The sequence below is a fragment of the Dermacentor andersoni genome, chromosome 6, assembly GCF_023375885.2.
Source record: "Dermacentor andersoni chromosome 6, qqDerAnde1_hic_scaffold, whole genome shotgun sequence".
NCBI classification, from domain to species: domain Eukaryota; kingdom Metazoa; phylum Arthropoda; class Arachnida; order Ixodida; family Ixodidae; genus Dermacentor; species Dermacentor andersoni.
Genome location: NC_092819.1, coordinates 283562 through 303595, shown reverse-complemented (window position 1 = coordinate 303595; position 20034 = coordinate 283562). Strand labels below are relative to the sequence as shown.

Below are 20034 nucleotides of genomic sequence, written 5' to 3'. Positions count from 1 at the left end.
TCTTCCAAAAATCCTTTACCTCTTTCTTCGTTTTCGTTTTTAACAAGCAGTGACACCGCATCATTCCACTCCTGCTGATGCTCAGCGGTAGCACCCAGTGGAGGCTATGAGCCCTAGTTCATGCGAGCCCCCTGAACTTATTCTTAGCTTGATATGGATAAAAATTTCGCTTGCAAAAACATCAAAAAAGCAAACCTGTGTGATTTACTTCACTCTACCAAAACAGCAGTGGTACACTCTTGTCTCCTTTCTTTTTTGAGCTACCTGCTTGGAAATATGTAGAATTTCATCAGCGGGTGTCAGCCTTTCATGTTTTCCAGGCTGTTGTGGCACTGAACAGCAGGCTTGTGTGAATATGTGCACGGGAGACCCAAACTCACAGCCTGTACTCCCATACACAACATGTCTACGCAACCGCACTGCCTTGCAACTTATTAGTTTGCTCCCATGAGCAGTGCTGCTCAGCAGCATCCATTTCTTTTTTTCTCCGCAAATGTAATTCTGTGCCTAAAATCGGAGGTATTCTCGAAGTTGGATGTTAACCAAAGATCAGTGGGCCGGTTGGCTTTGGGAGCCCATGGCATACCACAAATGAGGCAAATGAGGCAGTGCAAGGGGACATGGGTTGGGCCTCGGTTGAAGTCAGAGAAGCACAAAGCAAAATTCGTTTTGAAGAGTAAGGAACATGGATCAAAATAAATGGGCAGCTAAAGTGCACAAGTATCTGTACCTCTAAGAGGTCAAGAAAGTTGGCAAAGAAGTACAGGGTAATTGAAAGTGAGAGAAACAGAGACAGCGAATTGGATGCAGAGAATGGAAATGAAAAAGACCATGGAGACTTACAAGAATAAGAAAAAAATTAGAAGGGAAAATCTGTATGTTAACACGAAGGAAAGTGCCTTGCTATTTGAGGCTCGAGCTGGTTGCCCAAGTACAAAAATATACTGAAGCATATATTCGCAATTAGATGAGGCATGTGTGTGCTGCATCAAAAATCCGAAAGCCTCAGCACATCCTAATGGAATGCGAAGAGATTTACCCAGCGAGACCAGTACATAACGTACAACTTCCAGAAGCGCTTGGATTTAAAGTAGACGGAAGTATCAATCAGTCAGCAGTTGAAATAAGCAAGAGACATTTAGAGTATTGGTGGTAAAAAGCAGGGAAGAGACTGATATGGCCGGATCCATTATAGACATAGGCAGCAGTACAAGGTAGATAGAGAAGGTTAGAGAGGTCTCAGCAAGAAAAACTAAGTGCCCTTCCACTCTGTGAAGAAGGATGATCAGTGAAGCTGTGTATGTGGGTCCCTTAATGGTGAAGTGCACCTCCGCCGTGTGTTGGCCCAGCATTGTACTGCCTTCAGGATCGGCGCGTATATGGGGAGTGCTTAACACATGCTTCACCTCCGCCACTGGTCGGCCCGGTATTTCACTATCTTCTGGATCGGCTGACATGTGGGGAGTTATGTGTCTACACATGGACACGATCCTGGGAGAACTAGCCTTTCGCAGCTTTGCTGTAAAACTGGCTATGTCTTTGTGTTTCTTAATTAATGACGACAATGAATGCGGGAGTAGTGGCACAAGCGTGTTTGCATGGTCGTGCCGAGGGGCATTAACGAGCCAGCTGTGGAAGTGGACGACGCTGGAGCCAATCCTGATGATGACAGTTTTGAGTCTATGCATGGGCATGATCCTGGGAGAACTAGCTCTAAACAGCTTCGCTGTAAATGCTAGAAGGAAAAGCATTAATAGCATACCTGAGTAACTCAAGCAGGCTAGGTGACGATTTGTCCCCGCCCCGTTTCAAAGGGATGCCAACAAATCATCATCATAGGGCTGCCTAGCAGAGGTTGGGAAGTCTATACAATTATTGCTCATTTGAGATTAATACTAAATGAAAGTTATCTGTCTGTGATTTCAAAAAAGACAGAAGAACGATTTCATCTTTTTACTGCTGGTTTAAACATAAGTTGTGGATTGCTGCATCTGCTGTGCATGGCCTCCGAGATGAAAAACATAGCGTAGGTCTTGCGTTCAACCTTTGGGCGGGGCCAGCGGTGCATTGCTCCCTTGAGACCCCTTGCAGTCTCCCCCGTGTAACTTCCAGCACGCTAGCGGAAACGAAAGGAGACTGAAAGCAACCGATTGATCCAATCGCATTCCATCTAACTTTGCTTGTGCTTAAAGAATTTGACTTTTTTTGCAGCAGGAGATTCGTGAGGCAACCTAATTTAATAGTGATGTCATTCTACGATTTGTTAGAAAATTCTTTCAGGGCCTCTTTAAGGGGGGACATGGTGTCTAGAGCTACCTTATTTTTAGATCAAATTCAATTAGAATATGCTTCGCATTGTGCCTACCAAATGCACTTGTTTTTCATTCTTTTGGGTCAAACCTAGAGTGCTGCAGCTTCACTAAGTATGTTTGATTGGTGGACATTCGCATCTGTAGCAGTAAATTAATTTTACTTTCATTAATTTAATTTTAATAACATAATATAATTTATATTTTTATAATATATTATAATAAAATATTTTTATAATATACTGCATTGCATCACTCTTTCGCAATGCATTTTAATGTTCATAGTACACATAATTAGTCATTGCCATAATTTTATTACACGTAGATTGTATGCAATTTACATCAACTCTTTTAGGCCCCTTTATAGCCATGTCACTAACTTCACAGAATCCATCAGTCCACTGCGAACTCATTAACACTAGCATGGTGCTATTTGCCGACACCGGACAGGCCGCCATTGGCATATGAACCTGGCAATGTTTAACGCTAGAACGTTATCGAGTGAGGCGAGTCTAGCTGTGCTATTGGAGGAATTAGAGGGCAGTAAATGGGATATAATAGGGCTTGTGACGTTAGGAGGCCAAAAGAAGCATAGTATACAGTGCTAAAAAGCGGGCACGTCCTATGCTACCAAGGCTTAGCGGAGAGACGAGAACTAGGAGTCGGATTCCTGATTAATAAGAATATAGCTGGTAACATACAGGAATTCTATAGCATTAACAAGAGGGTGGCAGGTCTTGTTGTGAAACTTAATAAGAGGTACAAAATGAAGGTTGTACAGGTCTACGCCCCTACATCCAGTCATGATGACCAGGAAGTCGAAAGCTTCTATGAAGACGTGGAATCGGCAATGAGTAGAGTGAAAACAAAATACACTATACTGATGGGCGACTTCAATGCCAAGGTGGGCAAGAAGCAGGCTGGAGACAAGGCAGTGGGGGAATATGGCATAGGCACTAGGAATAGCAGGGGAGAGTTATTAGTAGAGTTTGCGGAACAGAATAATATGCGGATAATGAATACCTTCTTCCGCAAGCGGGATAGACGAAAGTGGACGTGGAGGAGCCCGAACGGCGAGACTAGAAATGAAATAGACCTCATACTCTGCGCTAACCCTGGCATCATACAAGATGTGGACGTGCTCAGCAAGGTGCGCTGCAGTGACCATAGGATGGTAAGAACTCGAATTAGCCTAGACCTGAGGAGGGAACGGAAGCAACTGGTACATAGGAAGTCTATCAATGAGTTAGCGGTAAGAGGGAAAATAGAGGAATTCCAGATCAAGCTACAGAACAGGTATTCGGCTTTAACTCAGGAAGAGGACCTTAGTGTTGAAGCAATGAACGGCAATCTTGTGGCCATCATTAAGGAGTGTGCAATAGAAGTCGGTGGTAACTCCGTTAGACAGGATACCAGTAAGCTGTCGCAGGAGACGAAAGATCTGATCAAGAAACGCCAATGTTTGAAAGCCTCTAACCCTACAGCTAGAATAGAACTGGCAGAACTTTCGAAGTTAATCAACAAGCGTAAGACAGCTGACATAAGGAAGTATAATATGGATAGAATTGAACATGCTCTCAGGAACGGAGGAAGCCTAAAAGCAGTGAAAAAGAAACTAGGAATTGGCAAGAATCAGATGTATGCGTTAAGAGACAAAGCCGGCAATATCATTACTAATATGGATGAGATAGTCCAAGTGGCTGAGGAGTTCTATTGAGATTTATACAGTACCAGTGGCACCCACGACGATAATGGAAGAGAGAATAGTCTAGAGGAAGTCGAAATCCCACAGGTAAAGCCGGAAGAAGTAAAGAAAGCCTTGGGAGCTATGCAAAGGGGGAAGGCATCTGGGGAGGATCAGGTAACAGCAGATTCGTTGAAGGATGGTGGGCAGAGTGTTCTAGAGAAACTGGCCACCCTGTATACGCAATGCCTCGCGACCTCGAGCGTACCGGAATCTTGGAAGAACGCTAACATAATCCTAATCCATAAGAAAGGGGACGCCAATGACTTGAAAAATTATAGACTGATAAGCTTACTGTCAGTTGCCTACAAACTATTTACTAAGGTTGCAAATAGAATCAGGAACACCTTAGACTTCTGTCAAGCAAAGGACCAGGCAGGATTCCGTAAAGGCTATTTAACAATAGACCATATTCACACTATCAATCAAGTAATAGAGAAATGTGCGGAATATAACCAACCTTTATATATAGCTTTCATTGAATACGAGAAAGCGTTTGATTCTGTTGAAACCTCAGCAGTCATGGGGGCATTACAGAATCTGGGTGTAGACGAGCCGTATGTAAAAATACTGAAAGATATCTATAGCGGCTCCACAGCCACCGTAGTCCTCCATAATGAAAGCAACAAAATCCCAATAAAGAAAGGTGTCAGACAGGGAGATGCGATCTCTCCAATGCTATTCACAGCGTGTTTACAGGAGGTATTCAGAGACCTGGATTGGGAAGAATTGGGAATAAAAGTTAATGGAGAATACCTTAGTAACTTGCGATTCGCTGATGATATTGCCTTGCTTAGTAACTCAGGGGACCAATTGCAATGCATGATCACTGACCTGGAGAGGCAAAGCAGAAGAGTGGGTCTAAAAATTAATCTGCAGAAAACTAAAGTAATGTTTAACAGTCTCTCAAGAGAACAGCAATTTACAATAGGTAGCGAGGCACTGGAAGTGGTAAGGGAATACATCTACTTAGGGCAGATAGTGACGGCGGATCCGGATCATGAGACGGAAATAATCAGAAGAATAAGAATGGGCTGGGCTGCGTTTGGCAGGCATTCTCAGATCATGAACAGCAGGTTGCCATTATCCCTCAAGAGAAAAGTTTATAACAGCTGTGTCTTACCAGTACTCACGTACAGGGCAGAAGCCTGGAGGCTTACGAAAAGGGTTCTACTTAAATTGAGGACGACGCAACGGGCTATGGAAAGAAGAATGATAGGTGTAACATTAAGGGATAAGAAAAGAGCAGATTGGGTGAGAGAACAAACGCGAGTTAATGATATCTTAGTTGAAATCAAGAAAAAGAAATGGGCATGGGCAGGACACGTAATGAGGAGGGAAGATAACCGATGGTCATTAAGAGTTACGGAATGGATTCCAAGGGAAGGAAAGCGTAGCAGAGGGCGGCAGAAAGTTAGGTGGGCGGATGATATTAAGGAGTTTGCAGGGACAACATGGCCACAATTAGTACATGACCGGGGTTGTTGGAGAAGCATGGGAGAGGCCTTTGCCCTGCAGTGGGCGTAACCAGGCTGATGATGATGATGGTGCTATTTGGCCATACTTGGCCCTTGCGCCATTAAACATCAAACATTCATTCATTCAAGCTGCATCTTCCACTGCACTGCAGTGAGGTGGAATACAGCTTGTAGTGCGAGAACAAAACAGATGCACCAAGCAGCCCAATGTTTTATGTGTTTCTCCTCGTCCTTTTTTTGTGCATCATTACCCCTCCCCCCCCCTCTTGAGCTTGTGCACAAGACGAAAAAATTTGGATAAGTTATTACATTCAAACAGCATACTCGAATAGAAGTGCCATTCCGACGAACAGAGAGGACAATGCACCATGCGCGGCGCATACTACTTTACTAGTCCACGCCCCATTACAATGGATCCACATACAAGATGTTCTCGAATGTAGCTCACTATTCTTCACACTTAGTTTGGTCTGCCTATATTATCAATAATTCTGCTTTTAGCAAAACTAGCTATAATGATTTCATTAAAACTTCTTTCTGGGCGAGTTGGTGCATACTTGACATAAAAATTGTTACAGCGCAATCACATGCAACCACAAGTAAGAAGGACGGGACACAAGCGCTGTGTCCCGTCCTTCTTACTTGTGGTTGCATGTGATTGCGCTGTAACAATTTTTATGTCAACTAGCTATAATGGGTTATCGGCTACAACAGACAAATTTTGCACAGATTTTGTCAACATAACGTAAATGCAACATACTTTGCTGTGGCGATGCGTGTATGTGGCAGTGCACTCCATGCAACTATTTCTGGCTATTTGTGGAATTTGTGAAAATGCGCTAGCAGCAAGCTTCCAGAAACGACTCGCTGTGCAATGCCTCACTGGCAGGAAGCTTTTGTATCGACCATGCAAATGTGGACCAGCGTCGCCGGCTGCTATTAGCTCAGTGCCGAGCAAGCGCCAAGGCTTGCATGCATGCACACGCGTGTAGTGTACTCTGAACCACCATCAGTTGCACTTTGCTCCTCAAAGAGGCAAGATTTGGGTGTCGAATGAGCTCCTGAACACTCTTTTCCAATTTGGTGAATGCAGTTTAAATCATGCGCCAGCGCCCAATGCACTTTACCTCTACTACTTGCGACACAACACGCATCAGGCATAGAGGTGCAGTGATTCCACTCAAAAAAGGTTATAATACACTACCTTGGGCCCTCCTCCCAGAAAACTTTGCAGTGGGTATTATTCCTATATTGACTATCCTCTGTGAAAGACCTGGGAATGCTGAATTAAAGAGATACTAAAGGAGCATAAGTCAAGATAAATTGATAGGTTATTCGTCTAGCAGCCTATTATCATTTTCTGTGTGCCAGTATGCACTTTGTTGTGTGCAATATTGCTGCAGAATGTGCTGCTAGTTGAACTGCCCGTGCCAAAACGGAATAGTTGGCATAATCTCCACCTGGCCTACCTCTATGCAGCTCTCTGTGAATAAGCCAGTGCCGGCGTCACTTCAGAGGTACCATAGTCCACAGCAGTTGGAGCTACTCTGATTTTCCATTTTTTTTTTTATTTTCTTCATTACACGAACTCCGTTCTCATTATGAATGCAAAATCTCTCTTTAAAGGGACCCCGAAACACTTTTCTAACTAATCAAAAATGGCCTCATTATTAAAAGACATTATCTTGTGAATCTCGTGCTGCAAATATTTTTCGAAAAAGGATTATTGCACCAATACCTGGCTTTTTCTTTTCGTCTCAACGAGTTCGCTGGAGCCTACACAGTGGAAATGTAAAGAGAGCAAAGCCCATCTAAATGTTGTGGGTGCGGCGGCGAAAGGCTTTGTTGCAGCACCCTGTTGCGGTCGCGGTAGACTATGCTATGCAGTACGCCGCTGCTTTCTCTTGGGAGGCCATGCGCAGCAAATGTAGCTATGCACAATTGGTGGCTGTAGATGAGCAATGCAAAAATGAAATGATTTTTCTGTCTAAAATTTTAGAGATTGCAGACATATATATGTTTCATTTATTTACCTCAAGATTAGCGATTATTTATTGCTGAGAATGCTCTCGTGATCAGAATATCGGCTAATTGCATTGGCGGGTCCAGCTGCTTGCGATGCTGCTGCAAGACGATATTGCAGAAGACAACATTGCAGAATCTCGTCAAAAACTCGCTGTTCTTTGACAAGATTCCCGCTGCATGCAGTGCAGCAGGGAATCTATTTGGCTCACATGTCCACAGCAGCCTATACAACAAATCGGCAACGTTTTCTTACTATGTTCAAAAAGCGTTTTATCCAGGTATTTTATGTGTTAACTAAATGCCTCTCTACAAACAGGTTGACATAACCAAGATGGATGTATTGGGCAATAGCAGCCTGCACCTGGCAGCACAGGCAGGTGCCATATCTGCTATTTGGTCACTTATTGAAAAATATGCCCTAGACGTCAACAGCATCAACTCATGGGGACAGACTCCACTCCATCTGTCTGCCAAGGCAGGTTTATGCTAGAAAAATGTCTTTTACACCAGCCGGCCACTTTGTGCTAATTTTTTTCAGGTGGGCCAACATGACGTGGTTAAACTGCTGATTGGCCTAGGTGCTATATGCAATGCCAGAGATAACAAGGGCCGCACAGGTAAGCATATATGCTGCCAGTACTTTAGTTTCTGCATGAAGCTGTACGTAGTTTAACACTGCAAAGGCACATAGGAAAGAAGTTTTAAATTCTTTATGTTAGTTCTACTTTGTCTAAGCATTGTACTGCTTGTTTTCTAAACCTGGACAGTTCTTTTTGAGCCACTAGGCTTTGATGCACTGTTAAGATGGTGATCACAGGTTTGTTAAGTAATGTTCGTTATCCCCTTGAGGTGCCGTGTGCACAGTAGTGCATGCCAAGATAGGGCATCAACTTCAAAAGCAGCGATGAAAGTCATTTTTAAGATGTGTCGCATAACATTTTGGGACAGTTCTGATTGAGCTTGTGCTACAAATGTGAATATGTGTGTGTTTTAGTGAAGGAGTTAGAAGGTCCAGGAGTTTGCTTATGGTGTCAATATAAATAAATAAATAAATAAAAAAAATATAGACAACCACACCTCAGCGAGGAGGTGCTGCAGCACAGTCGCAGATGCCACCCGTATCTGTAGTTCAGATGCACAAACATGCACTTAGGTCATTTCTTAAATATTTTGCAGCTTCTTTAGGGCCTATGCAAAAGAAACACATAAAAGATAACATGGTATAAACAACTTTTATTGCTACAAATGTGAATATGTGTGTGCTTTAGTGAAGGAGTTAGAAGGTCCAGGAGTTTGCTTATGGTGTCAATATTGACACGTGTACTTATCTTTATCGGGCGACCACGCTTCGCCGCCTAGCAAATGCTATCACACAGCGCGGTACGCGCCTGCATGTATCCGAAGTTTCTGGAAAGTTATCGATGCTTCTATCCGCGGTCTGTTGTCGCCGAACCTTGTGTTATCTGATTTCATCGCCTGACGCGAATGGTGTAGAACTATGTGGAAGGCACGCGGGTCCCAACGATAAGTCTGGAACATTCGACGACTGCTGTATAAAAGCCGACGCGCTTGCCCGCTGATCAGATTTACGACGATCGCCGACTGTGTTCGCCGCTCTCGTTGTGCTTTAAGTGTAGCCTGTTTTGTGGGCACAGGTTCGCCCAATAAAAGCTAGTTTTGCCTTTCACAGTTTTGCTACTGTGTCCTTTGACGTCACGACCACGTGACATCTGGTGGAGGTGCTTTGCGTTCATGTACCGGACGCCCCCACAAAGCCGTGACCCAAGCCCTCACTCGGAAGACACCAACGTCGCCAAGAACCAGCGAGGTAGCCGCAGGCTGCAAGGACTGCCCCCGGAGCACGGACTTTTGCCTGAGACGACTAGGAAGATGGCCACCACGTCCACACCAATGGCAGCCCCAGCGTCACCCGTCGTGCTGCAGCAGCCCAGGGAGCCTCCGACGTTCCGCGGTTCAACTTTCGAGGACCCGGAAAGCTGGCTTGAGACGTACGAGAGAGTCGCTACCTTTAACAACTGGAACAGCGACGACAAACTGCGATATGTCTTCTTCGCTTTGGAAGACGCGGCCAGGACGTGGTTCGAGAACCGAGAAGCCACCTTAACGACCTGGGAACTTTTCCGAAGCGGCTTCCTGCAGACGTTCGCAAGCGTCGTACGCCGAGAACGAGCCCAAGCGCTATTAGAAACCCGGGTGCAACTACCAAATGAGACCACCGCAATTTTTACAGAAGAAATGAGCCGCCTATTCCGCCACGCCGACCCGGAAATGTCCGAGGAAAAGAAAGTCCGCCTACTCATGCGTGGTGTGAAGGAGGAACTTTTTGCCGGGATGGTACGAAGCCCACCGAAGACCGTCGACGAGTTTCTTCGCGAGGCCACCAGCATCGAGAAGACACTCGAGATGCGAAACCGGCAATTCGACCGCCGCACGAACGCGACCAACTACGCCGGAGTTCAGTCACTGGCCACCGACGACCTACGCGAGACTATCCGAGCTGTCGTGCGGGAGGAGCTACAAAAGCTGTTCCCACCATCACAGCCTCAAGTGTCTTCGATTGCCGACGCCGTGCGGGAGGAACTCCAACAACAACTTGGAGTAGCCCCTGAATCGCCGCAGCCGGAGCCGCAAGCGATGACCTACGCCGCCGTCGCGCGCCGTCAAGGTCCCCCTCCGCGACCGCGCCAGGGCCCTGTCACGCCGCAATTCCGTCGTCCGCCGCCGCCGCCGCCGCCGCCAGCACGACCACCCGTCGCCCAGCGCAGCTACCCGAGGAAGACAGACCTTTGGCGCGCTCCTGACCACCGCCCGCTCTGCTACCACTGCGGGGAAGCCGGCCATGTGTACCGCCGATGCCCATACCAGGAGATGGGACTGCGAGGTTTCGCCGTTAACGCGCCGCGGCCACAGATTGGCGAACGACCTCGCGATATCGCCGACTACCTCGCCGCCACTCAGTGGAGCCCTCGACGAGCTTCTCGTTCGCCGTCACCAGGCCGCTACCTGTCGCCGCAGCGCCGACCATACACTGGCCCAGCCCGCGGCCGGTCCGTCAGCCCATATCCGGAAAACTAAAAGCAGCAACCGATGGAGGTGCGGTTGCTGTTCGTCGAACTGACGAAGATCCTCCGCCGCCGACGAAGACGACGAAGCAACCATCTCGACGTCCTAATGACGACACGCCGCTGTCCCGACGAAGTCAGGAAGCCAAGACTACACCGACGAAAGACGACTTGACGACGCGACGTTCAAGCTTCAGTTCAACACGACGCAGCCGTGATCCGACGCCACGACCTAACTGTAACGCAAGACAAAGAACCACCGACCTCGACATGCTTCTCGACGGCCACGCAGTCACCGCCTTAGTCGACACAGGGGCCGATTACTCCGTCATGAGTGGACACATCGCCGCCCAGTTGAAGAAGGTTAAGACTGCATGGGAAGGCCCTCAAATTCGCACCGCAGGAGGACACCTCATCACGCCGACTGGAATTTGCACGGCAAGAATAACCATTCATGACCGGACTTACCCTGCCACTTTCGTTATCCTCCAACAGTGTTCACGAGACGTCATTCTCGGTATGGACTTCCTGAACCAACACGGCGCAATCATCGACCTGAAGTCACAGTCAATAACGCTGTCGGAAGATAAAGCGATACTGCCGGAGAGCCCTCGTAGTCACCACGTCTTGAGTGTGCTCGAAGATCAAGTGAGCATCCCGCCTCGCTCCAGCATTGTTATTTTGGTCGGCACCGAAACACCCGCTGACGTAGAAGGAGTCATCGAAGGCGACCAACGTCTACTGCTCGACCGTGAAATTTGCGTCGCAAGAGGGATCGCTCGACTGCACGGAGGAAACACGAAAGTGTTGCTCACAAATTTCAGCAAGGAGTTCAAGCACATCAACAAGGGCACGACGATCGCATACATCGAGGAAATTGTGGAAACCAGCGATGCCTTTGTCCTCTCGGATTCTGTCGCATCTACCCCGACGACCATAGTTCCCGAGCCAGACTTCGACATAAGTCCAAGTCTCCCCGTGATTAAGCAGCACCAGCTCAGAAGTCTGCTTCGACGATACAAAGGCTGCTTTTCGGCGTCATCGAAGATTCGACAAACACCAGTCGCAAAGCATCGCATCATAACCGAAGAATGCGCTCGACCACTACGCCAGAGCCCTTACCGAGTTTCGACGCGGGAACGTGAAGCTATAAGAGAACAAGTCGACGAAATGCTGCGCGACGACATCATCCAGCCGTCGAAAAGCCCGTGGGCATCCCCTGTTGTCCTGGTAAAGAAAAAGGACGGAACCCTACGTTTCTGTGTCGATTATCGTCGACTGAACAAGATCACGAAGAAGGATGTATATCCCCTTCCACGGATAGACGACGCATTAGATCGGCTCTGCAACGCTAAATACTTCTCGTCGATGGACCTCAAGTCTGGCTATTGGCAAATTGAAGTCGACGAAAGAGATCGCGAAAAGACCGCCTTCATCACCCCAGACGGCCTCTACGAGTTCAAGGTTATGCCATTTGGACTGTGCTCGGCGCCTGCAACGTTCCAGCGCGTGATGGACACGGTTTTAGCAGGATTGAAGTGGCAGACCTGTCTCGTTTACTTGGATGACGTCGTTGTCTTCGCCGAAAATTTCGACGATCACCTTAGGCGGCTTGCAACAGTACTCGAGGCCATCAAGTCATCAGGGCTCACTCTGAAGCCAGAAAAGTGCCGCTTCGCCTACGATGAGCTTCTGTTCTTAGGCCACGTCATCAGCAAGTCTGGAGTCCGCCCCGACCCGCAGAAGACAGCTGCCATCGCAAAGTTCCCGCAGCCCACCGACAAGAAGGCAGTGCGTAGATTTCTTGGCATGTGTGCCTACTACAGGCGATTTGTCAAGGACTTTTCACGCATCGCTGAGCCGCTAACACAGCTAACTAAATGTGACATCGAGTTCAAGTGGGAAACGCCGCAGGCCGACGCATTTGAAGAACTCAAACGACGCATGCAGTCGCCGCCCGTACTTGCGCACTTCGACGAGCTCGCCGATACCGAAATCCACACTGACGCCAGTAGCCTAGGCCTCGGTGCCGTTCTAGTCCAGAGAAAAGATGGACATGAACACGTGATAGCTTACGCTAGCCGGTCGTTGTCAAAAGCGGAAGGCAATTATTCCACAACGGAAAAGGAATGCCTCGCCATCGTTTGGGCTACAGCGAAATTTCGCCCCTACCTATATGGCAGGCCATTCAGAGTGGTCAGCGACCATCACGCGTTGTGTTGGCGAGCTAACTTAAAGGACCCTTCAGGACGGCTGGCACGGTGGAGCCTCAGACTACAAGAATACGACATCACTGTAACATACAAGTCCGGTCGAAAACACTCAGATGCCGATTGCCTATCACGCGCCCCCATTGACCCGCCGCCGCAAGATAACGAGGATGACGACGCCTTCCTTGGAATAATAAGCGCGGAAGACTTCGCTGATCAACAACGAGGCGACCCGGAGCTAAAAGCCCTTATTGAGTATTTGGAAGGGCACACCGACGTTGTCCCTAGGGCATTTAAGCGTGGATTATCTTCGTTCACGCTTCAAAACAACCTACTCGTGAAGAAAAACTTTTCACCAGTCCGCGCCAACTACCTTCTTGTTGTTCCGTCGGCGCTGCGTCCAGAAGTACTGCACGCCTTACACGACGATCCAACTGCTGGGCACCTCGGATTCTCCCGGACGCTGTCGAGGATACATGAAAGGTATTACTGGCCGCGTCTTACCGCCGACGTCGCCCGTTACGTCAAGACATGCCGAGACTGTCAACGACGCAAGACACCACCGACAAGGCCAGCAGGGTTACTACAGCCGATCGAACCTCCTCGTCGACCATTCGAGCAGATTGGGATGGATTTGTTGGGGCCGTTTCCGACGTCAACATCCGGAAATAAGTGGATCGTCGTGGCGACGGACTATCTCACCCGCTTCGCTGAAACAAAAGCTCTACCGAAAGGCAGCGCAGCCGAGGTGGCGAAATTTTTCGTCGAGAACATCCTGCTGCGACATGGCGCCCCAGAAGTCCTCATCACCGACAGAGGAACGGCTTTTACAGCAGAGCTCACCCAAGCCATTCTGCAATATAGCCACACAAGCCACAGGAGGACAACTGCCTACCATCCGCAAACTAATGGTCTCACGGAGCGCCTGAATAAGACCCTTGCCGACATGCTAGCGATGTACGTCGACGTTGAGCACAAGACGTGGGACGCGGTCCTGCCGTATGTAACCTTCGCTTACAACACGGCGGTGCAAGAAACAACACAGATCACGCCGTTTAAGCTGGTTTACGGCAGGAACCCGACGACGACGCTCGACGCCATGCTGCCCCACGTCATTGACGAAGAGAATGTTGACGTCGCTAGCTATCTCCAGCGCGCCGAAGAAGCCCGACAGCTCGCCCGCCTCCGGATCAAGAACCAATAGAGGACCGACAGCCGACACTACAACCTCCGACGACGCTTCGTCGAGTACCAGCCCGGCGACCGTGTTTGGGTATGGACCCCGATACGGCGACGAGGTCTCAGTGAGAAGCTACTGCGGCGCTATTTCGGACCCTACAAGGTCATCCGACGTATTGGCGCTCTGGACTATGAGGTCGTGCCAGACGGCATTTCGCATTCACAGCGGCGCCGCGCACGATCTGAAGTGGTCCACGTGGTGCGCCTTAAACCCTTTTACGGACGCTGACGAACTTCGTTATTTTTGTTGTTTTCTTTGCTACGAGTGCTTTTGTGTATTACTTTCGTTTGTTTGCAGCATCGGGTCGATGCTTTTTTTTTAAGAGGGGGGTATTGACACGTGTACTTATCTTTATCGGGCGACCACGCTTCGCCGCCTAGCAAATGCTATCACACAGCGCGGTACGCGCCTGCATGTATCCGAAGTTTCTGGAAAGTTATCGATGCTTCTATCCGCGGTCTGTTGTCGCCGAACCTTGTGTTATCTGATTTCATCGCCTGACGCGAATGGTGTAGAACTATGTGGAAGGCACGCGGGTCCCAACGATAAGTCTGGAACATTCGACGACTGCTGTATAAAAGCCGACGCGCTTGCCCGCTGATCAGATTTACGACGATCGCCGACTGTGTTCGCCGCTCTCGTTGTGCTTTAAGTGTAGCCTGTTTTGTGGGCACAGGTTCGCCCAATAAAAGCTAGTTTTGCCTTTCACAGTTTTGCTACTGTGTCCTTTGACGTCACGACCACGTGACAATATAGACAACCACACCTCAGCGAGGAGGTGCTGCAGCACAGTCGCAGATGCCACCCGTATCTGTAGTTCAGATGCACAAACATGCACTTAGGTCATTTCTTAAATATTTTGCAGCTTCTTTAGGGCCTATGCAAAAGAAACACATAAAAGATAACATGGTATAAACAACTTATTAGAGTATTTCTTAGAATGCTATGCAACTTATGCCTTAAAGGGCCCCTCACCAGGCCCCATAGCAAATTTTGGTTATATGCTGGAAGTTGTCACGTGTCCTCTAGGGAGCCTTCTGGCTCAAAAATTTTTGAAATCGGCTCATTAATAGCCAAGATAAAAATATGTCAGTGCCGCGAACCCATAATTTCAGAAGGCGAGCTCCACTGCGTAGCGAGACTCTCTCTCCATTCACCCTGTCTAGCCTCCACAAGCGAAATTTCTTTGCTGTGTTTTCCCATGCCGGACCTCGAGGATCGCGTGACGTATAAGTCGCGGGCCCCGCCTTCAATTTCTTTTTTTTCTTTGCTTTTTTGTCATGCGGCACACTTCTGCTGACGCCGTAACGCGTGAGCTGTTGTGATTGTCTTGTTTTGTGCAGCGCAGGATTTTGCGCGCTGTGCACAAGGACACATGACTAGCGGTATAACTCAGTGATACACGAATACTGAGGCAGAACAAGTGGATCGCAGAGCATGATCACGCGCTGGAGCACGGTAGAAAATGGCATAGTTTCAGTACCTGCGCACGGGACTGCATGACCATGGGAACAAGCAGACGAAGTGGAAGTAAAACAAAAAACATGCAGACATTCTGTTTGGGTGTTTTATTATTTATCTCAACTTCAATTCATCAATTCAAGCAACAGATCACACATATTTAAGGCAGAAAGCTGGGCTAGTTGGTGGTTATTCGTATAAGGGGACATCGCACTAGCGCGTAAAAAAGGACACAGACAGGAACATGTGTGTCTTTTTTCATGTTCCTGTCCGTGTCCTTTTTTACATGCTAGTGCGATATCCCCTTATACGATCACACATATAACAGATGTTGCCTTGAATAATTCTCGAAGCCACGTGTCGCCACGAGTGGCGTCACACTGCGGACATGAGAATGTAGGCGCAGGGACACGAGTAAGTCACCATCCGGATTGCAGTGCGGTTACGAGGGAAAGGGAAAACGACATTCGGATTGAAATTTGACTTTTCCGCAGCACGTAGCGATGTAATTGCTTGCAAACACGATCCTTAGCACGCATTGTATGCTCTGCGCTTGTCAGCTCAAAATGGCCAGACTTGGTGAGGGGCCCTTTAAAGGCCAACTGCAACAAAATTTCATTTGGGCTAAATTGACTAAGTGCCTAGCGTATACTCTCAAAGTAATCTTGGCAAAGCTGCAGGGCTGGTAATTGCCTCATTTTATTATTAGCAGTTATTAAATAGCGCCTATGCAGACGATACGTGCACCTGGCGGCAAAGCGGTTTGCGGATATGCCGAATACTGAACCGCACGTAGCTGCCGATCTCGCAGTTGCGCCACGTTGCACGTACCTAGACAGCCAGGCACATTGCTCTCATTATTTGTGAGTTGACGGGCGTCTCTCTTGGCGTGCATTCTCCCTGTTGCGAAAATGCCGATGCGTTGCATGGCCATCGGATGCTTGAATATGTACTCGAACACGAGCAATGGCTATGCAGTACATAATACCGAGTAGAGGAAGGCCGAACACATCTTTCCTGTCCCAGCTTTCAGAGCGAAAGCGTGCACTGCGGCGCAGCAGGCAAGTGCGACGCAGACCAGCCAACACACACAAAGCATGTAAACTGCAGTTGACGAAGCTTCACAAGCCACATTTCAACAGCACAGTCACCCATCAAGATTTGCTTGGCAAACGCTTTCTTGAGGTGACTATAAGTACTATATACCGCGATGGCACACGCAAACAAAAGGCAAGTCGTATTTACTGGCAATATTCTCAAACGATCCTTTCAGTGCATATCTTCAAGATATTTCGTGCGTCTCTGCATCGGATGCATCGAAGTAGACGAACGAAATTCTTTCTGCCACAGCACCAGAAACGAGCAGGAACTGCATGCTGCATTTGTCACAAAGAAGAATGTGACATGGCGGCCATAGTGTAGATGCGGCAGCAAGCCATGCAGGATTGCTATACTACCAGAGCAAAATAGGCGAAGTTTTATCACGGCCGCAGTCCGGCCTGGCTGGCCATGAGTTTACGCACACTTAGCAACGAGCCGAGCCCCTCTAGGCCGGCCATGCCACGCCTCGGCTACTTATCATCCTTAGTACAGATGGCAGTAATCCGCCTTGTTCATTTTCCTGTGCTGCCCTCTACCGCACGCCGCTGGAAATATTTTGGAAGGGTGCCAGGGCATTCACCGGTTGGTTTGTGTACCAGCACTCATGTTGAGTGCACATTGGTTGTACGTTTCGTGGATCTCGAATAATTATTAATGGTTTCTCCGGGGCAGCATTTCGTCCCTGGAAGCCATGTAGCGCTCGCCAACTATTGAGTGAGCAGACCTGAGTGCACTGTTGCGCAAACAGTGCGGCCGACAAAGGCACGCTGAGTTCCGTCTGCAGACACAGCTGCCTTGTAGTTTGTTGTCAGTGATTTCTGCACTTAGAGCTTTCTTCTTACACATCATTCAGACATTTCACATATTCAAAAAGTCTTTACACACAGCCTTCCACATGGAATTTATCAAAGTGGTGCACTTGTTTACGTAAACATCGACAAATACAGCCACATATAGTTGTTAGCGTCAAATATTGCAGAAAAGATGCATCGTTCATAAGAAATAATGTCAAAACATAGCAAAGCATACAAATCTGCGTATATCTGCAATGCTGTTCCACCCTGAGACGAGTAAATATGAACGGCCGAACTACTTAAACAATGGCAACTATGATGCAGATACGTACTTTACGGGCTGTTAATTTATTACTGATTCTCGCTTTTCTTTAACTCCATCATACTTGCAGTTTGCTCATGCCATAAAGCATTATTAGATCAAACTGTGCTCGGCATACGTGCTCATTTATAGGCTGTGTTCTCTCGCGAAAATGTGGATGACAGCATTGACACTGCTGGTATAACTGAGTGAGACGGTTGTTTATGCTGCTGTATACCGAATTCATCGTCTCTTGTTTCCTGTTTGATGCAGAAGTAAACAGTGAATCTATGGAATTAAGAAATGTCTCAGCATAACAATACGCACAGACTCACCCATCTACGTAGGGAATTTGACCAGCAGCAAGGATCGCTGACGTACATACGTATGTTGGCACAGCACTATGTCGCCGCTTGACGCTTATTGTGTATACGCCGTGCGAGGTGAAGTGTAGTTGATTTCAAATCGCTAAGGCCAGAACCAAACTATAAAAGCAGTTTCCTTCATCCTAATTGCTTACATTTCAGTTCAGGACTGCCTGTAGCGGGCGCACGAACTTCACTGCGCCAGGCTTAACCTTCGCTGAACAGTATCAACATTGGCTCAAACTTCACATGCGCGGCTTGAGAGGGTTGAAGCTTGTGCATTTCAACTGGGTAGGCATTTCTGACTCATATTGAGCACGATTAATTATATATACAAACGAAGACGCTGTCGCTATGGTGTTGGTTCGACAGCCAATCGTGCGGGGTTCGGTCAAACAATGGTCGGCACGCTGATTTTGTCTGTGCCGTCGACAAGCAAGCCTGTCGCGGTACGACAGCTCGCGCCCGTCGGTTAAGTTGTATATGGTTGCTTCGTCAGCCTGTTATGATGGTTTCAGCCACGCACTGTGCTGAATAGTCGGTCAATTGTTGGCGTGAGCGTCTTGTGCGGTCTCGTATCGACCCAGTGTTACCGCGCCTAAAACGAGTACGTGAAGGCAGGCACACCCGCACGCTGAGGTAGTGGGCACGGACACCCCATTTGGTGATCGCTGTGTCTGAAGGGGCACGGTTCTGACTGGTGTTGTATACGTCACGGGTCACTTTTTTTGTCGCGACGATAGCACTGCTCCAGGAGGGCACATGTAACCGACAAATGGAGGCCTCGGGAGAGCACCCAAGGGGTAGTGGGGGGATCAAAGCTGAAAGCAGGGCAGCCCGTGGGTTGGGGCCACGGAGGCCGAAGCGTGCCAGGGGGTGTTCACATAAAAAATTGGCATTACCCGCAGCAGCGGGGCAATCAGTTGTTGCCGCAGCACTAGCAGACAAGTGCGCAGCGAGCGAGCACTTCTTTGTTTGTCGTAACACACTCACTTCAGTGAACCTGAACAGCACCCTGTTCCAGCTGCTCTAGAATGCGATAGGACACATTCTATTCCTGCAAAACAGTTCGGGAATTCACTCTAACAAGGGCTGACCGACTTGGCCCAGTTTGAAGCGTGGGCGGCCATTTTCGTCGGTGGTCTCGCCAGCCGTTCGGCTCATGACGTCAGTCCAGAGTGTGTGCCCATTGGAGGATGCTCGTGTGCATCCGCCTCGGAGGAGTAAAAGCTCCTTTTTTCTAAAGTTGTACCTGACTATAGACTGTAGAGCATCCAATTTTTACCGATGTAGCGCAACTGTGCCACACATGGATTGCATCCGTGTTAAGCTAGACTATACCACACCTTTAGCTTGGCCACCCCAATGCAGTCTTGGAGCAGAAGCAGAACACATCGAGGCCCCTGAATGTAGACTACCAGATAGAGAAAACCAGCTGGACTCGGTAAACACTTCGCGTTACACCGGAACAGAATACAAGCAAGCAGACAGCACGGGCTGGTTCTCTACATTCTCCACTGTACGTCACTTCTGCCAGGCGATAATGGCAGCTTTCCTTTTTTTTTTTTTTCAGTTTCAGTATGAAGAATTGTGACGGATTGACCTGTATTTAAAATGCAAGATTTTTGACAGAGGCTATTGTATGTCTAAATGACCTGAAACTGGGCTTCTTATGTGGTCAAAAATTTCATTGCAATTGGCCTTTAAAATGAATATTCAAGCATGCATTTGAGGAAATTACCAATTCCACTTAAAAAATAGTTTAACTCGAAATGATGACGAAAAATATGCTCTTGGTCTCATTCGCCTAAGGTGTACTAGCTTAGTAATTGAACTTTGAAAGTAGTACGAGTAAGTCGCAACAATTAAAGAATATGCTACTGGTCTCATTTGCCTAAGGTGTGCCACTTTCCACTTTCTAAA

At 47.9% G+C, this 20034-nt stretch overlaps 1 protein-coding gene and 1 long non-coding RNA gene across 11 annotated transcripts in view; one reads left to right on the top strand and one right to left on the bottom strand.

The window, feature by feature from the left end:
- LOC126521198 (ankyrin repeat domain-containing protein 16-like) overlaps positions 1–20034 on the top strand; it is a 100082-nt gene that overhangs the window by 51100 nt on the left and 28948 nt on the right. For 4 of the 10 annotated variants that reach the window (XR_008610285.2, XM_055065728.2, XM_050169813.3 and 1 more), the window contains exons 6-7: positions 7873–8031; positions 8095–8173. Coding sequence is in view for 9 of the 10 variants with exons in the window: in XM_055065728.2 (XP_054921703.2) it covers positions 7873–8031; positions 8095–8173 (238 nt within the window). In the remaining variant the exon portion in view is untranslated. The other 6 variants (XM_055065726.2, XM_055065722.2, XM_055065723.2 and 3 more) reach the window with 4 other exon arrangements.
- On the bottom strand, positions 15643–20029 carry LOC140218923 (uncharacterized). Its single transcript, XR_011895060.1, has 2 exons — positions 18972–20029; positions 15643–18894 (listed from the first exon to the last, which is right to left on the bottom strand). It is a non-coding gene; the product is annotated as an uncharacterized lncRNA (long non-coding RNA).